Here is a 16,736-nt window from a genome sequence, read left to right as displayed (position 1 = left end):
GGTGGCAAAATATAGTCCCCTGAGGCTAGCAGCTGGCTTGGGAATTTGGAAGTGTGTGCTAGGAAGACACTCTACCCTCCTCTATTCCAGGCTTCTTTACTCAACTGTGTCTGGGTTTCTATCTTAGGAACAAAGGAGGAAGGAGACCGGGAGATTACGAGTAGCCGAGAGAGTCCCCCAGTGAGAGCCAAAAAGCCTCGCAAAGCCAGGACGGCTTTCTCGGACCACCAACTGAATCAACTGGAACGTAGCTTTGAGCGACAGAAGTACCTGAGTGTGCAGGACCGCATGGACCTGGCGGCTGCGCTTAACCTTACGGACACCCAGGTCAAGACCTGGTACCAGAACCGCAGGTAAGAGAGGCTGTGTTAGGGAGCAAAGGTGTTTAGCCATCCAAGTCGCGACTATGGCGCCAACCTTCCCTCTCGGCCTTGGGAAACTTTAGGGACCTTGAGGGCCAGGAGTGGGTACTTGGGGGCTTTCAAGCTGGAGCAGGGATTAGCCACACCCCCAAGGTGAAAGCTGACCGATGGGCAGCTGGAGTTTAGAGAGTTTTGCATTTCTAAGTGTCTTAACATGTCCTCCTTTCCCACTGAAACCCTCAAACCCGAGTGGCTGGAATACCCCCACTTAGCCCCCAAATCAGTCAAGCCACACCTTCTCAAATTGAGACATCTGTGCAGCCGACACCCAAGTCTGTAGAGCCTGCACGATGCACCCTTTGGGCCTGCTCCAGGCTGGTTACGAATATCTATAGCTGGCCACACATTTGGTCCCAGAAGAGCTGCCTCACAGCATCGACTCAAGCATCCTTGCCTTGGTCTGTGAGGCAGCCAGGAGAGGTAGGGTAGGCAGCTGTAGGCGGGAGAATCCGGCGGCGGGCCAGGAGTCAGAACTGAGGGTCTGTCCCCTGTATTGGCTGCCTTAGAGCCTGCCAGGAACCACTGCTTCCTTCGAAAAGAAATTAGGAAAGGCGCTGGTGGCTTGCAAGCCCCTGAACTGTAGAGTGAACCCGAGCAACCTGAGGCCCACGCTGCGCTGTGTTTCCAAGCCTGGTGGTCGTGGTTGTCTCCTAGTCTCGATTTTCTCTCCCCCTCCTTTTCTCTCGTTTGTGTTCTAATCGTTCATAAGTGCGGTTGGAAATGCCCATCCAGTTGTCATCTTTACCATAATTTTCTGTCTCATTACATACGGTTTCAGCCACCCTAATTCTGTCAGAAAACATTAGTGTCATTTGTAGCCAATTTAAAATGGGCGACATGTTTATTAATTTGGCTGGATCTGCCGGGTATGGACAGCCCACCAGCCCTGAGTTCCATCATGAGGCACTTGAGCAAAGTCCTGCTCGCCTCTTCTTCCTAGCGGGGGTTCGGTGGGGGAGGGAGGAGACCGAGAAAAGCTGATCACAGGTTTTAATTGTTACTCTCTCCCAGAGGAGCAAATATCTTGAAATGCATTTTCCCCCCTCCCAGAATGGCCCCGAGGTACTGTCCCCTTGGGAGAGCCCTCCCTCAGACGAATTCCGATTGGAAACCTTGTCGTTTTCCTGGCCCTAAGCCCCCTGCCTGCTATAAGGTCCTGTCAGGCTGATGAGAGAGACGTGTCTCCACAGCCCTGGGGACTGAGAGGGGCCAGGGTCCAAGGCCCAGGAATCTTTGTGTCCCTTTGTTTACCGTTTCTTCTCACTGTGCCTGGAGGAAAGGGGGAGGAGCAGAGAGCGACACTCTGGGATTGTTGGGGAGCCACTCACTCCTGGAAGAGAATTAGAGGAGGAGGGAAAAGAGAGTGGTCTCAGGTGGCCTCCAGGAAAGTTTCAGGAAGTAGCCAAACCATAAGGGGCAACAGCAGAGCAGATCAGGAAGCAAAGCTTGTAGAATTTCATTTTTGAATGCCTCAGACAGTGAAGGTGTAATTTACAAAACTGACTTGAATTTCAGTTATTCTGTGAACAAGAGTGTGGGGTGGCAGCCAGAAGATGTGGTCTCTTCCCGGTTCTCAGAGCTCTCTCAGCTCTCCTGACCCCGGAGGAAGATAAGGCAGAAGAGGGTGAGAGAACGGGCCTTAGTGCCTAGACCGTGCCCACAGCTTTGGGGTGTGTGCACGCCCGCTTTTTTTCAGGACCAAGTGGAAGCGGCAGACGGCGGTGGGCCTGGAGCTGCTGGCCGAGGCGGGGAACTACTCCGCACTGCAGAGGATGTTTCCGTCGCCGTATTTCTACCACCCAAGCCTGCTGGGCAGCATGGACAGCACTACCGCAGCGGCAGCTGCCGCCGCCATGTACAGCAGCATGTACCGGACTCCTCCAGCGCCCCATCCCCAGCTGCAGCGGCCCCTGGTGCCTCGCGTGCTCATCCACGGCCTGGGGCCCGGGGGACAGCCCGCCATCAATCCCTTGTCCAACCCCATTCCAGGCACCCCGCACCCCCGGTGAAGAACAAGAAGAACGAGCGACGGCACTGCAGTCCCTTCCCCCATCCCCTCCCCGACCCGGACAGCTGTCCCTCTTCTCCCCGCACCGGGCCAACAGGCCTCCCTAGCAGCCGACCAGGGAAGCAGAGAAGTAAGAGGAAGATGCTCACCAGTGGGCTGGGGCCCCCAAAGAGGAGCCAGCCCTCTTCTCTCCATCTCCCCACCCTCAGAGACAGGGCTGGAAAGCTCTCCCACAGCAGTGTGACTGGCGAAAACGCTGACCCCACACAAAGTGCGTGACCAGTAAGTGAAAACATCAACAAGAACAAAACCTCAAGTTCTTTTTTAAAAATGACTTTAGGGACAAGCAGGAGGGAGGGAGGGGGGAGGGGTAAGGAAGGAAGGCCGCCTGGCACGGAGAAGAAACTGCACAGGCAGAGAACTGTAGATGGACGGACAGCCTCAGATTCCGAGGCAGAGGGCGTTGCTGTGGACATTCCGTCTGCCCCAGAGAAAAGAGGAGGATAACTGAGAACTTTGCACTGATTTCTCATGACCTTTTTCTTTAGGAAAAGTGGCATGCTCCATAATATATGAAAAAAAAAAATGTACATTTGAGAGACTCAGTGATAAGTGATATATCATATTTATTATATGTTGTCCAAAAAAGAGTCACTTATATACGTTAGTAAAACATGATTTTTCCTTTCATGTCTTTTTGATTCAGTAAAATAAATGCTTAGACAAAAATATAGATTTTTTTGTGATTGAAAATTACAAAAATAAAGTTTATCTTTTTTTACAAGTGATGAAATCCAAGGGAGCTGATTTTACTAAAGCATAACGTACTGTGATGAAATGGCAGACTTGATTTAGAAAAAAATCCCTCCCGGAACATTAGGAAATTATAAAACCTGTTAAGACGTTGGGTTGACTTATATAAAAACAGCTCCATTTTTCATGCTGGTCTCTTCCGAGCCGTTACTTGATATGTGTGGATTCCTTTCTTTTTAACTGGGTAATTTCAGAGCAGCCCGCGAAGCCGCGAGAGAAAGTCTGTGCACAAGGCTGCTGGTGCTGGCTAAGTGAGCGGCCAACTCCCCCTGCAGTCCTGGCCTGCCTGGCATCCCCAACTGAACCGGGTCTGTCCGCCCCTCCCTCCTCCTTCTCCTAGGCTCCTCCCGGGCAGCGAGGGTCCAGAGCGCTGGGCGGGTGGCCGCTCTGCGGGCCTTGCAGCTGTTCCTTCAGCCCGAGGCCCAGCGCCCAGGCGGTGGGACAGCCTGAGAGCGGGAGGCTGCAGGGCGCGCAATTAGGACACCCGGGGGACTCGGAGAGGCTCGGCTAACAAGCCCTCATCCAGGCTTTGATCCTTTCCTTCTCGTTCCCAACGGGGCATCCAGTCCCCCCTGTCCCATACCAAGCCTCTTGGCCCAGTGAGTTGGCTGTGCTGGGATGCTTGGAGCAGGCATGTGACTCTGGCTGAGACTGACTTGCCGAGCTTTTTATCCGAGTCTATGGATCAGTCGGGACTACAAAATGAAAGGACCTGCCCAGAGGGTGGAGGAGGCCAGCTGCCTGCTTTAAGCTTGCTCCCACTCGCTCTCAATTTCTCTTTCTCCTCTCTCTGTCTCTCTCTGTCTCTCTCTGTCTCTCTCTGTCTCTCTCTGTCTCTATCTGTCTCTCTCTGTCTCTCTCTCTCTCTCTCTCTCTCTCTCTCTGTCTCTCTCTGTGATTTCTGTGCCAGCATCCTGCCCACCCCGCTCCATGCTCAGCACTCAGAACTAACTATATGAGGGAACAACTGAATTGGAGGAGGTACAGTTCCTGGGCTGCTCCAACTTTCTCCTGCCCCTAGGTCACTTCCTGAGGAGCCAGAGAGTCTGAGCCTTCATCTAGGTATCCTCATATCTCTATTCTCACTCCTGCCCTAGTACAGTGTCAAAGGGGTAAGACACATAGCTGAAACACATCCAGACCCATCCTTCAACTTTCTCTGATGTTTGAACCTTAGTAGAGTTAAAAACATTTTTTAAAATGTGGAGTGCTGTGGGAGCATGTGTTGGGGAGGAGTGGGAAGGAAGAAGGTAAGAAAGAAGATAAATCCAGGAGGAAATGGCCTCGGGCACCTTGATCGGACCTTTGCTAATTAAAGAGTGGTTTGCAGATTTCTCTCCAGCTCATCAATTTGCTCTAAAAATGGTCTTGGTCTTGTTTGATTCTCACAAAATGGTCTGGACTTGCCCTTGTTCTTTTCTTCTCGCTGAGCTGGGGCAACGTCAGGTGGCTGGGCTGAGTTAGGAACTGGGAGCCACTATCTAGTGGGAATGCCTAATGCCAGAGCACTCAGTAGACACTCCTTATATCATCTTAGCCGCTGCTGGGTTTTACAATCAAGTTTAAATAGTACAAAAATGGCCTAAAAAGGCACTTTCCAAGGCTTGGTAGTACTACAGTTTCTGTCTGCACTGGCCCTGGGGCTGGTCAGCTTCTACACAAGTGAGACCTGGGAAGTCATTGGCATTCACACATCCCAAGTTGCTTACAAATACTGACCTCAAATCCAGCTGGGAAAAATACATAAACAAACCTACAAATACAGACAAGGCCATAGCACCCATCTCTTACCAGCAGTCCTCCAGCAGCTCATCAGCGACTCTGCTGAGGAGCCCGCCTGCTGCCCCTTCACTCTCAAGGCTGAATTTGGTCTCCACAAATGGACAATGCAGGGGGAAGCATGATGTCTACAGAGACCACAGTTTCTTAACCTCATATTCCACTGCTGCTAAGAATTACTCTAGATCCACCAGAGTCCTCCCAAATTTGTTTTTCTTCATGTTTCCTCCTCTTCTCAACCATGCTAACAAAAGTGGCAATTATCCTTCTAAATTCGTTTTGATCACTTCCTGTTCCATCCAAATTGGCAAATTGGTTGTGTGTGGGGGGAGTGTTGTTATAAAAGAAAGTTGAGCGCTGGATTCCTTTTTTCGTTCTTTTCTTTCTGCAGTAGTACTGCAAAGGGCACATCAGCAAGTGCCGCTCTATTCAAATTTCCCCAAAGTACTGCTTAAAAGTCAAATGCAAACCCAGTCATTTTCCTTAAAAGGGATCCTTCGTGCCTGCCTAACAAAGTTGGCGGGTTGGCTATGAGGTGATGAGTGTAACCCCAGATTTTCTGAAAAGCAAGGAACAAGATTATAGGCAAAGGTCTTTTCTCGTGGGAGATCCGGTGTTAGGGTGTTAGTCATGACGGCCCAGAGGAAAGCTGTTCCTGGGAGCTGTGCTCCTTTCTTTTTCCCACCTTCAGCTGGTATCTGAAGGGCACTCCACAGATAAACTCCATTGGTTTACTCCTTTGGTAATTTGGGCACTGGCAAAGCAGGGACTCTCTGTAGTAATCTTTTCTTGGTACGGAAACACAAACTTCTTTTAGAGAGATGTTTAAACACCCATAAAGTCCCCTTAGACTTGTCCACCCCAAGATCAGCTCTGGGACCCCAGCAAACCTGGCACAAATCTGTAGTGAGTGAAATAAGACGTTAACTCCCCAGCTATCAACCAACTCTTTTAGCTTAAGCCAGCAATTTTCAATGAATTGCAAAGTAATGATTGCTCTTGACTCCATGCCTCCAGCAAATATACCTACTACCTTGTATCAGTTTATTTTTGCTCCACCCCTTAAAATGAAAGCCCACATGATGGCAAATTAGACAGCCAATTTCCCATGTTGCAAATAAAACTGCTTACCCTCAAATCAAGATTTCCCTCCTCCTCCCTCCTTGCCATCTGACTCCTGCCTAGGCAGCCCTTCCCCAGGAGTCTGCTGAATCCCACCTCCCCTCTTTAAACAAGCGGCTTGTGAGTAGTTTGTTTTGTTATATTTTTAACTTTCTAAAAATATTTGGAAAAGCTCTCCCCAGGGCTAGGAAAACTTTAGTTTCTATTAAGTAAGCCCCGTGGTTACAAAAAATATTCTGGAAAAGAGGTGCCTGGTTTTCTGAAAAGCCAGGCACGACTTGACAGGCACACTTGAAGTCAACATGCTTGGAAAGAGACTGACTTTCCACCACTGGTGAGAATGGTCAGGAGCAGGGTGAGCCTCTGAGGGAATTGATGTTTCCTTCATAGCTCTGAGTTATTGGTGAGGGAAAGCTGGCTTGCCCTGTGCCTTGTCTGTTGGCTGGAGAGGTGTGGGTGGAAAGGTGAGTGCGGACTTCTGCAGGGTTTACCCTATAGACCCTGGAACAGTGCCTCTAGATTCCTAGAGTCTCCCACAAGGTCTTTGTACAGTCCTGCTTCCTTGGCCAGTCCCAGTCTTTCTCTCTATCATTTGCCTCTTTCCCTGGAGTTGGGGCGTATGGCGAGGGACCGTGCCCCTCTGTTCTTACTTCTGGCAGGCTGAATACCCCCAGGGCTGAGTAGGGATAAGTGCGGGGTTGGAGGTGTGTGCTTTCAGAGAAAGGGAGGTGTCACTGGCTTCTTGCATTGGAAACCAGGTCAGCTGTCTCAGGGCGATGAGATGACCCAGAAGGGACTTTTTACCTCCCCTCCTTCCGGCTGAATTTTGAAGGCGTCTGTTAGCGGGCCAACCTCACATTCTCAGTTTCTCTCCTCTCTGCCTCTCCTATTCTCTCCTTCTGACCTCCCACTCTCGGTTTCCCTCTCCTAGCACCACAGACAGCTCCCAAGGCGCATAAAGGAGCGAAGCGCAGGGAACCAGCGGGTTGCTGGCAAAGCCTAGGGGACCGCAGGGGGCGCGCCGGTGTAGGGGGCGCGCCGGGGTAGGGTCCGCGACACCCGCAGAGGAGGTCCGCGAGGTGATTACAGAGTGACCTTCCCAGCAGCGTTTCCTGATTAGCTCTAAGTCCAAACAGGGTCATGTTCCAAAGAACACAATCTTCAGATCAATAAAGTAATTCAAAAACCAAAAGATCCCGGGGTAAGTAGTGCTCAGTGACAGATCAACTCTAAACATTCCCTTTTAAATAATTTCTTAGTGGAAGCTGAATGGGGAGGAGCAGGGGGCCTCAGGTCTGCTCCTTCAAAACCCTTGCTCCGGGGCCACAGAGAGGTCGCGAGTGGAACCGCTCTAAATGGCACTTTTTACTTCCTCGTTCGCGCAACCCCGCGTGTGCTCAGCTAAACGCCGCCTTGGCGGATGGAAGCCCAGAAGAAGCGCTCCCGAGGCGGCCGACCCGCAGGTCAGGTTGAACCGAGGCCCAGATCTCCACCGCTGCTCCCACCCGATGTCCCCTCCCCGCTGGTTTGGGACTCTCCCAGCTCCCGCTACTATCTGGTCCAGAATGGCGGGTGGTCCCCGCGGGAACTCCACTGAGAGACGAGGACCTTCGTGAGCGCGAGACTGAACTTGATTTACGATGAAAGGGCTTTGTCACTTTGTGGAGCTGATGCGTTCCCGCCCCCACCCACTCCTATCACCCGCCGCCCGACTTGATTCTTTAGTGAAGAAGACCTCCGTGTAGCGGTCCTCTCTTCCAATCCTAATGATTTGCACACACACTGCAGCCAGCCGTTTGCGCCGCGTCTCCAAGCCCGGCTGCAGCTCTCCAGCACCGCGCCGGGTCTCCCGCGGTGCGCACCCCAGGCCGGCCTCCGCGCTTCTCCTGCCCAGGAGATCGCCCAGCGGCCACAAATTCCTGCGCCCGTTTACAGACTGTATTTCAGGGAGGATGCATGCATCAGGACAGGGACAGGAAACCAAATGCTTTCACGAACCGTGATTGGGCTGGTTCTGTAGAGCAAGGCCCTTTTTTTCACATCTCTGTGGGCTCGGGAGGGAATACAAAGCCTTCTCCTTTTCCTATGAAGATAATAAAATAATCTTTGCCCAGGTAGGAGCTTATATTTGTATCCCACTTCATACCCTCCCTCCCCCCCTCCCCCAAAAGCCTAATGGCTGCAAATAACTGCCTCCTTCAGATTTCCCCTCAGCTCTCTTGGAAGCCAACTCCTCTTTGTTGATTATACTCCTCCCCTTCCCCTCTGGCTATCCTCTTCTGCTTTCCTGTTGTAGCTGGAGGGATGGAAATGCTAAGTGGAATTTAGGAGCTGAGCTAGACTCATAGTGGCATAGATTACCCACATTTTTAAGTTCAGGCACCATTGGGGAGCCCTGCGATAGCCTCTTGGGACTGAAGGAGGAGGTAGGTGTTCCAGAGTGTGCATCTTTAGGTGAAATGGGAGGGAAAGTTTTCTATAGACCAATAGGTATTTATAATGCTACCTTATGAGAGAAGAATAGGGCATTAGTGGTGCATTGTTTCCCTACTCCTATGCTACAAAATTATAGTGCCCATTGTGAAAAAATAGTCTGCATTCTAAAACCGATTGGCTGATTGAGTGTTAGGAAAAGGAGGAAGTTGGAGCTACCCACTTCCTAGTGCTGAGAAGCTAAGCTGCTTGGTATAGTTTCCAGATGTGGGGATCTTCCAAGTGAAGAGATTACAGTAGGTCTCTTTCTTACTAGACAAGTTTCTGGTTGAGTGAATTGCTATCAAATTATTTTCTAATGACTTAATTTGAAGCTTTTTTATTTTCCTAAGGTCTCTCATTTGAGAAAATTGGCATGTCATAATTTCTGAAGGATGCAAATGTTTGATAAATACCATGGGAAGAGCTGATTTCCTGACTTTGGTTTGCACCAACTCTTACTCCCCGTCCCCCCCTCCACCCCACTGGGCATCTGCAGAACTATGGGCATGGAAGTTCTAGCCCAGATATTGAGACAGAGTCGCCCATTGGAAATAAGGTGTGTCAGAGCCACAATCACTTAAAAACATCAAATTATTATTTATCTGCCCCATTTTCCACAAACTTGTTCTATTAATGGAAGCTTTGGAACGGTTTCCATTAAATTAAGAAGATTGCAAAAGGACATCTATTTTCTTACCAATCTTATATGAGCAAACTGTGGCATTACATTAAACATGTTCACGGGTGAACAAACGCATAATTATCACATAATCTTTCAATGCTACTCATCAATAGATTGGCTCAGAAAGTTTCATAAAGCACAAATGGATAAGTGTGTGTATGGGGAACGTCATTTTATTTTTCTTCTTTTCTGAATTGCTCCTGAAAATTCTGCCAATCCATATTTTGGATCCCCTCCACAGACTTTTCTAGATTTATGACACAGCAGATCACCAAGAGCCAGTAGTTTGCAGTGGGAAATAGCAGTACCCATTCCTGTCACATGGTAGCCCACTTCGACTTTGCCCAATTAGAGCACAGAAAAAAAAGTAGCATGGGCTGCCCCCCGGCTTCCTCCTGCTTCTGCCTGCTCTTCCTTCAACTCCATAGAGTTTTCCCAGGTGTTTCTTGTCGCAGAGACCAAGCCTAAACGTTTCCTCCACCCTTCTCTTGTTATCATTTTAGATTAAAACTCTTTGCCCCTGATGGTGCCTAAGAGATGACATTATGTAGCTCCATGCATGCCACTGTTTGTCTCGTGGCCTGATTATCCCTGCAGAAGGCACAATTATTTTCACATTGCCTAAAGTCCTCCCACAGAGATATTTATTAGGGTAGAATTTGATTAGAATTTATATAAATGTTAAGACCCTTCCACCTAATTTAGTAAAGAAATAATGACTGCTTTCTTTTCAGGACTTGCTAATAGATATGATAGCCAGGGATCTGGTGAGAACCATCAGATGAGTGAATTCAACAGAGGAGAGCTCAGGCCTTCCTGGAGACTTTAAAAAACGGCCTAGGTCTTCAGAATCTTTTCTGCTCTCCATTCTCGCCTTGCTTTTAACCTCATGATTTTTACTTTGTATTTTATATATCTGAGATCTTTTTTTGGGGAGGAGGGGTACAAAGGTGATAGGCTGAGCATTCCTATGAGGGACATCAGTGCTGAAAAGTTGAATTACGCTTATACATTTATTGAATCTTACTATTAATTTTTTGGAACAGGATAAAGAAAGAACTAATCAAAACACTACTTATAATGCAGTGCTGTGTATCTCTGTGGCATTTCAGGAAGGATCCCCTTTATTTGGCAACGTATTTATAGCTTTTCTTTCCCTCCGTAGATGATTTGGTCCCTAAGGGAAACATGACTCTTACTTGGCTCTGCCCAGAAATTTGGCAAAATGTTATTCCAACATCCACGTTAATAAGTAATTGGATTTTAAGCAGAACTGATCTTGCTCCAAACCCAGGATTGGGAGGAATCTCAAAGGTCATCTAGTTTAGTACTTATTCTAAGCTTCAGTTGCTTCTACAACATATTTGCTTAGTGGTTTTTTCCTTTCATCCCTAGCCTCTCTATCATTTTTTTTTTCCTTGTTAAGATAGAGAAAGGGTGGAAAAGAGAGTACAACAGTATTACAGCATTTTCAGATGATTCTTGACTTTCAATTTTAATGAAGTTAAATTTAAAGTTAAATCCTCCCACAAAAGAAACAGGCTTTTTGTAAAAATTATTTTAAAAATTCCTGTTGTAAAAGTAATGCATGCTCACTCTAGAAAATTTATAAAATACTAAAGAGAAGAGAGAAGAAAAAAATTCATCTTTTATCACTCAAAGAAAACCACTGCTAATATTTAATTTATAAAGTTCTAGATTTTTGCTATTAATTTTTACATAGGGTGATCATATGCCATCTGGGATATCACTTATACTTTTTCCATGTAGTACTAGTTTTTCTCTGTAAGAAAACTGTAAGTATCGGATACATAATCTTCTCTCTTATAAATGTGTCATAATCGAGTCAACTATTTTTCCATTGCAGGACATTTAGATTGTTTTTCATAAGCTGAGATAAATAATGCTTCAATGAGCATGAAAGCAAGATTTTGGAGACTGGATTCTATGTTATTTGGCATATCACTTTATTATTTATCTTGATTGGGTTAGAGAAAGCAATGAAGGAGCAACATGACCAGCTCAAGAGGGAAAATGAATTACTGACCAAAGGCAGTGGTTTCAGTGAATAGTGCAAATTTAGCCTGAGTAAATTGAAAGCTGTGTGAGTTAGCTTGCATATGTTGTGGTGAAATAAGCTAAGAACATTTATAATTTTTTAATGTGTACTTTGAGTTTCACTCACTTTGGATATGAATTTGGCAGTCTCCTCATCAGAGACTTGCCTGACTAAAGAGGGAGGAAGCAGGTTCGATTTCTTCTGATTTAAGTTGGTATCATGTTGCATACCTGGCTTGCCCTACTGTTTTCTTTTCTCCAACTATTTTGAGGGTAAAAAGAAGGCTTTATTGTTTAGGGCTGTCAATCTGGCACTTATTGTCAGAACTAAATTCAGGTTAAAAGGAAAAAAAAAACTATATGGAAATTTGAGGGTAGGGGTGGGGGGTTGAGGAAAAGAATTAAATAGCAATAGTCTACCCTTTCATTTACATGACACACATTAACCGTAACATAGAAGTTCCAAGAGAACTGTCTTGTTCTCTTGTCTCCAGGAGCCCATGTAGGGCGCTTTAATTGCCACATTTTCAAACCAATATAATGGTGAGGATGTCTTAGTAATTACCTTAATGAGATAACACCTTTCCTTCCTTCAACCTACTCATTATCACGCCTCTTGTTCAAATTTCAACTACAAAGAACTATACTTGTAAAAAAAAAGTCTGAAATATATTGTTCCAGGTCTCATACCCTTAAAAATAATCATATCGCACAAATCTTAAAAATATGAAAGAAATAGTACACACAGGCAATTCAAATATGTTAAAGGAAAGGCTCGAGATAAGTAAACTAAACATCTGGGTGCCCTTTAATTATTCTTGGTTGGATTCTTTATCTTGACCTATAGTGATGCTAAGGTGCCAAAGTGATGAATTTTAAGATGTTGGGCTGTGAAGACGTGCAGCTGCAACACTGATGGATTTAGGAAGGGATGGTAACAAGGTTAGCTGCATGTGAAGTGTGAATTGAGATTTTTGCAAAGAGACTGTGATTGCAGATGGGCATAATGTTGTACCCTTGCATGAAATCTTGCTATTATTGTATAATGGTCAGACAGAGTGTGAAATGACTTATTACTTTTCTTTTATTCTTTAATGAAGTTGGTTAGAGTAGCAGTACTACTGCTAGTCAATAGTAGTAAAGCACACACACACAAAAACTATATGACAGGTGCTGACATATTAAATATTTATTTAGTTTTGACTTTTTTCTGCTAATTTTCATGAATATCCATATGCAAACAGAAGCATCTCTTTATATAGACAAATTTGCACTGATTTGCGTATCTGCGCTTACCCTTATCATCCTGCATAAATGTCTATAAAAGGCCGTGATGCATATAAAATACTCCAATGTTCAAGAAAATTTCATAACACTTTTAAGTGTTTAAAAATGCTGTAATGCTTTGCGGTTGATTTCTGCATGCAACTGTGATTTGAAAACTCTATTTTGAATTATATGGATAACATTGAAATATCAGTTTATCCTTATGATGATTAAAAATGCTTTATGGAACAGAACATAATAAAAACCCATTATGAGGCACACCCTTTAACATGGTTTGAGTTATGGGGAAGATCAAATCAGTTATTCTGTTTTGTAACATAGAGTATGTATCTTTCCTTAGATCGCACATGTCTTTCTTTATGTCACAGAGCCCATAAAGTAAATGTTTCTTTACTTCCCAATATCAGCATCACAAAAAGGTAATACCTTAGGTTTCAGGAGTCAAAGGGAAATAATGCTATGATGTTACAAACAAAACAAACAAAAAACTCTCTCCCTCTATAGTCAGTCTTCTGGCTCCAGGTGCTTATGTTAGAAACACTAAGAAACATGCATTTAAAAAATATTTGGTTTCAGAGATTAGGGTTTTTATTCATTATAGAATAATTTTTATATGGTCTGTAAAATTCATAATCATAATACATTGGTTTGATACTCAAAACAAATAATAAGTGTTTGGAAAAGACACAGAAATATGTCTTTAATATTTCCCCTTAAATTAAAAATTTAATATTTTAAAACAAAGTTTAATTTAAATTTGTTTCCATATTTCATATTGCTATCTAAGTAGACCCTGATAATAATAATTCTTGCTCTGTGTTTGGAATATATATTCAGAGTCAAACAATGTTCTTCAGAGCAACACAGATCAGTCCTTAGAAACAAACAAGAATAATTGACCTAAAAAAAAACAACGTTTAGTCTTGTCCCTCAGCACCAGATTTATTTACCCTCTCCCCTACTTTTCTTTGGCTCGACTTGCTGCATAGGCAGAATGAATTCCATGACTATGTAGTTCATCACTCAAAAGATAGAATGACATATTTATTTAGATGAAATCTGGAAATATAACATACTTTTTTTTTCATTTCTCTTTATGGACAAATGTTCTCTTTCACTAGAAACCTCTTAAAGTGACTATAGTCTAAGACTGTAATGGAATGAATGCTAGAGTTTCTACAGATTGTTCTAAGAATATATGTGGTATGGTGAACTATGCATAGAACAGATTTTTGAAGGACTCGAATTTGTGAGGTATCTTAACTCCATATCTTTGTGATGTCAGTTTTAGGAAGGACATGCACTCTTGCCGCTTATGTGTTGATTAGCTCATATCTATGGAAAACACGACTTTTGGTTTTTGGCAACTCTAATTAGGGACGCCCTTTATTTTATATCCCCCAGAATGAAGTGCTGTGACTGGCTTGCAGTCTACTAAGATCAGACCTTCTTCAACTGTACGAACGTGGATCTGTGTCAGAGAATCCATCATCTGTCATGTGGGTAAGAATCTGCTTCACAATCTTATACATTTCAGAGTTAAAAAAAACTGGCCAAGTTGCATCTGTTGCAGTTAACTGTGGCAACATTTTAGGAATCCCATGCAAGTTAACATCAGTGTTGTAAAACTTTGAATACTTCCTCATTAAGAAAAGCTTTCAGCTTCCCATGAATGCACAGCAAGCACATAAACATTCATCTCAACGAATTTTTCAGCTGATAGCTTTACCGTTGAGGTTTTCTTCCTAATCTCATTCTAGGTTGAGAGCCATGTGTTTTTATGTTTGACAGTGCTTGATGGTAGTTTTCTTTAGCAAGATGAGAATTATTCTTTGTGGATTAGTCAGGGAATAATAAAATGGAACACTCCAAGTGTACTTATTAAAGAAAGTGTCGTCACATCTCTCTCCTGCTAAATGCTGTTTCTAAGTTCTGGATTGTTGTCCAGAACATTTATCTGTGCATATTTCCTGGTCATAACTAGTGAATTGACATCTAATATTATCTTCAATATGTGTTTTATATGTCTTTTTGTCCCCAATCCCTAAGTTAGTGCCTAGTGTAAGTAGGACCTCAACAAAAGTTTATATAATTGAACATGAAGTCATTGATTAATTAAAAACATCATATCCAAGTGATGTTTGTAAGTCGATACATATTCCATAACGGGTGGAACCTTGTCTGATCTTTCGTGTATTTCAAGTAGTTGGCACATTAGCTTGAGAATGCTAAGGGTACGATGAATATTTGTTAACCATTATTGACTACGGTGATGATATAGTACAGTTTATAAAATCTAATTCTAATTTTCAATTGGTCTTTGGTAACATTTTATAGATGTCAGTGAGAAGAATAGGATCTGGTAAAATTGTACTAGTTATGTGACATCAGTTTATTCTTGAATTAATTGCACTAGCCATCTACTTTCTAATTAAACTCTTCGTCCTTTTTTCATAGATCTGAAGTAGTTATGTGACTCATTAGACTTTTCTTGTTGCTGTTGTTGATAATGCATGGACACTTTTCTTCCAACTCTTTTCTACAAATCAGCCTCTTTAATAGCGATAGGAGTGAAGGCCAATGTCAGGAATTGACTCTACTTTCCATTGGCTCCTATATTCTAAATTGTATTGGTTAAGTAAATTCAGGCAGCTACATAAGTTAAAAAAAAGAATAAAGAGACCTTTAACTTATTAACAATATTCTTAACAGGGTAATGACAACTGGGAAAATAAATTGAGTGGGTAATTTAATAGGTATAATTCAAAGAGTAAACAGAAGCAGCTAAATTTTGTGGTTGATGGCAGTACTATTGAAATAAGGCTGTTGGAAGACACTGTTAATGAAAACAGTGACTTTCGAAACGAAGCTACGTTTAGCAACTGTTTTTCACTAGAAGTATTTGGCATGATGTTTGGGTTCAAAATTACTGTTCTGTATTGCTTAATGCATTGTTAACTGGCATCTGCAATGTGTGTGGCAGGAGAAGAGAGAAAACTGATGCGTTTTCATGAAAGAAAGCTCATATCTAGATTCACTTTGTATTTAACTACATCTGTATTTTAAGATGATTGTAGAACAAAAGCATAACAATAGAAAAAATTCTGTAAAATCTTGTCAGGTATTATTTATGTATTATTATTTTGTTCAAAAATAGGCAAAAATATGCAGAATTAGAAAACAGAACAGCTAAAATAAGTTATAATGAATCACATCTTAAAAAAAAACAAACCCACACACCAGGGAATAAAAATGTAATGACAACACATTTTCATTATTCTAAAATCAACTTTTGTCTCATGGTTAAACCCTATTAATGGATATTTTAGCTGCTTACCAAAGGAATAATACTGTCATAAGTAGCTTTTCCTTCCAAGGGATAAAATAGAACTAGTATCATTTTACTTGGTGATCTTCTAGTTTTCTTAAGCTACATATTTTTTAGAAAGAGTGGAGAATAAATGGAAAGAATATAATAAGATATTTCATATGGGGACTTCAAATTTCTTAGATACTTTAGGTATCAAGGTATTTGAGGAAAAAATTGAAGAAACAAAGTAAGAACCTTAGAGACATGATAACTATCCCCAGAGTACTGCGATGATTCAGAATTCACAAGAGAGCAAGGCTTGAGTGGATCATCCTTCTTATTGTACAAATGAGATTAATATTGTACTTCATAGATACAATATGTGTATAACAAAGACAACCACATTTAAATTTCTTCCTACTGTATTAAGGCTTAAGAGACAGAACATTGGAATATTTTTTAAGCTTTTAGATTAAAAAAAGACCTATGGTTATTACTGTTCAAAGGCAGAGAGAACTTTAGAATTATTTTAGTTCTTTTCTTAGGGCTCTGAAATCTATTCACACTGTGTTACGTTGCTATCATTCATATTTATTGTTTGTGAAACATTGAAATATATGATCACCTTTTCAACTTAGAAATTGTCTTGCTGGCATATAAACATCAAGACTGTCTGTTCCTTTTCTAATTTATAACTCCAGGAATGAAGCATATTCTAAAACATTTATCTGCATGTGTATCCTACATACTTCTGTGAGAGGTATATACTCCTAAAACTGT

The 16,736-nt window shown here is 43.2% G+C and overlaps 1 protein-coding gene across 1 annotated transcript in view; it reads left to right on the top strand.

The window, feature by feature from the left end:
* Positions 1-2,725, top strand: part of BARHL2 (BarH like homeobox 2) — a 10,457-nt gene extending 7,732 nt beyond the window's left edge. The window contains exon 4 of the mRNA XM_011355696.1: positions 2,119-2,725. Coding sequence (XP_011353998.1) covers positions 2,119-2,431 — 313 coding nt within the window. The 3' untranslated portion in view covers positions 2,432-2,725. The remainder of the gene's footprint in view (positions 1-2,118) is intronic.
* The last annotated feature ends 14,011 nt before the right edge of the window (positions 2,726-16,736 follow it).

Source organism: Pteropus vampyrus, unplaced genomic scaffold (genome assembly GCF_000151845.1).
Source record: "Pteropus vampyrus isolate Shadow unplaced genomic scaffold, Pvam_2.0 Scaffold22, whole genome shotgun sequence".
Lineage (NCBI taxonomy): Eukaryota > Metazoa > Chordata > Mammalia > Chiroptera > Pteropodidae > Pteropus > Pteropus vampyrus.
Note: the sequence above shows the minus strand (reverse complement) of the source record. Positions and strands in the feature narration are given on the sequence as shown.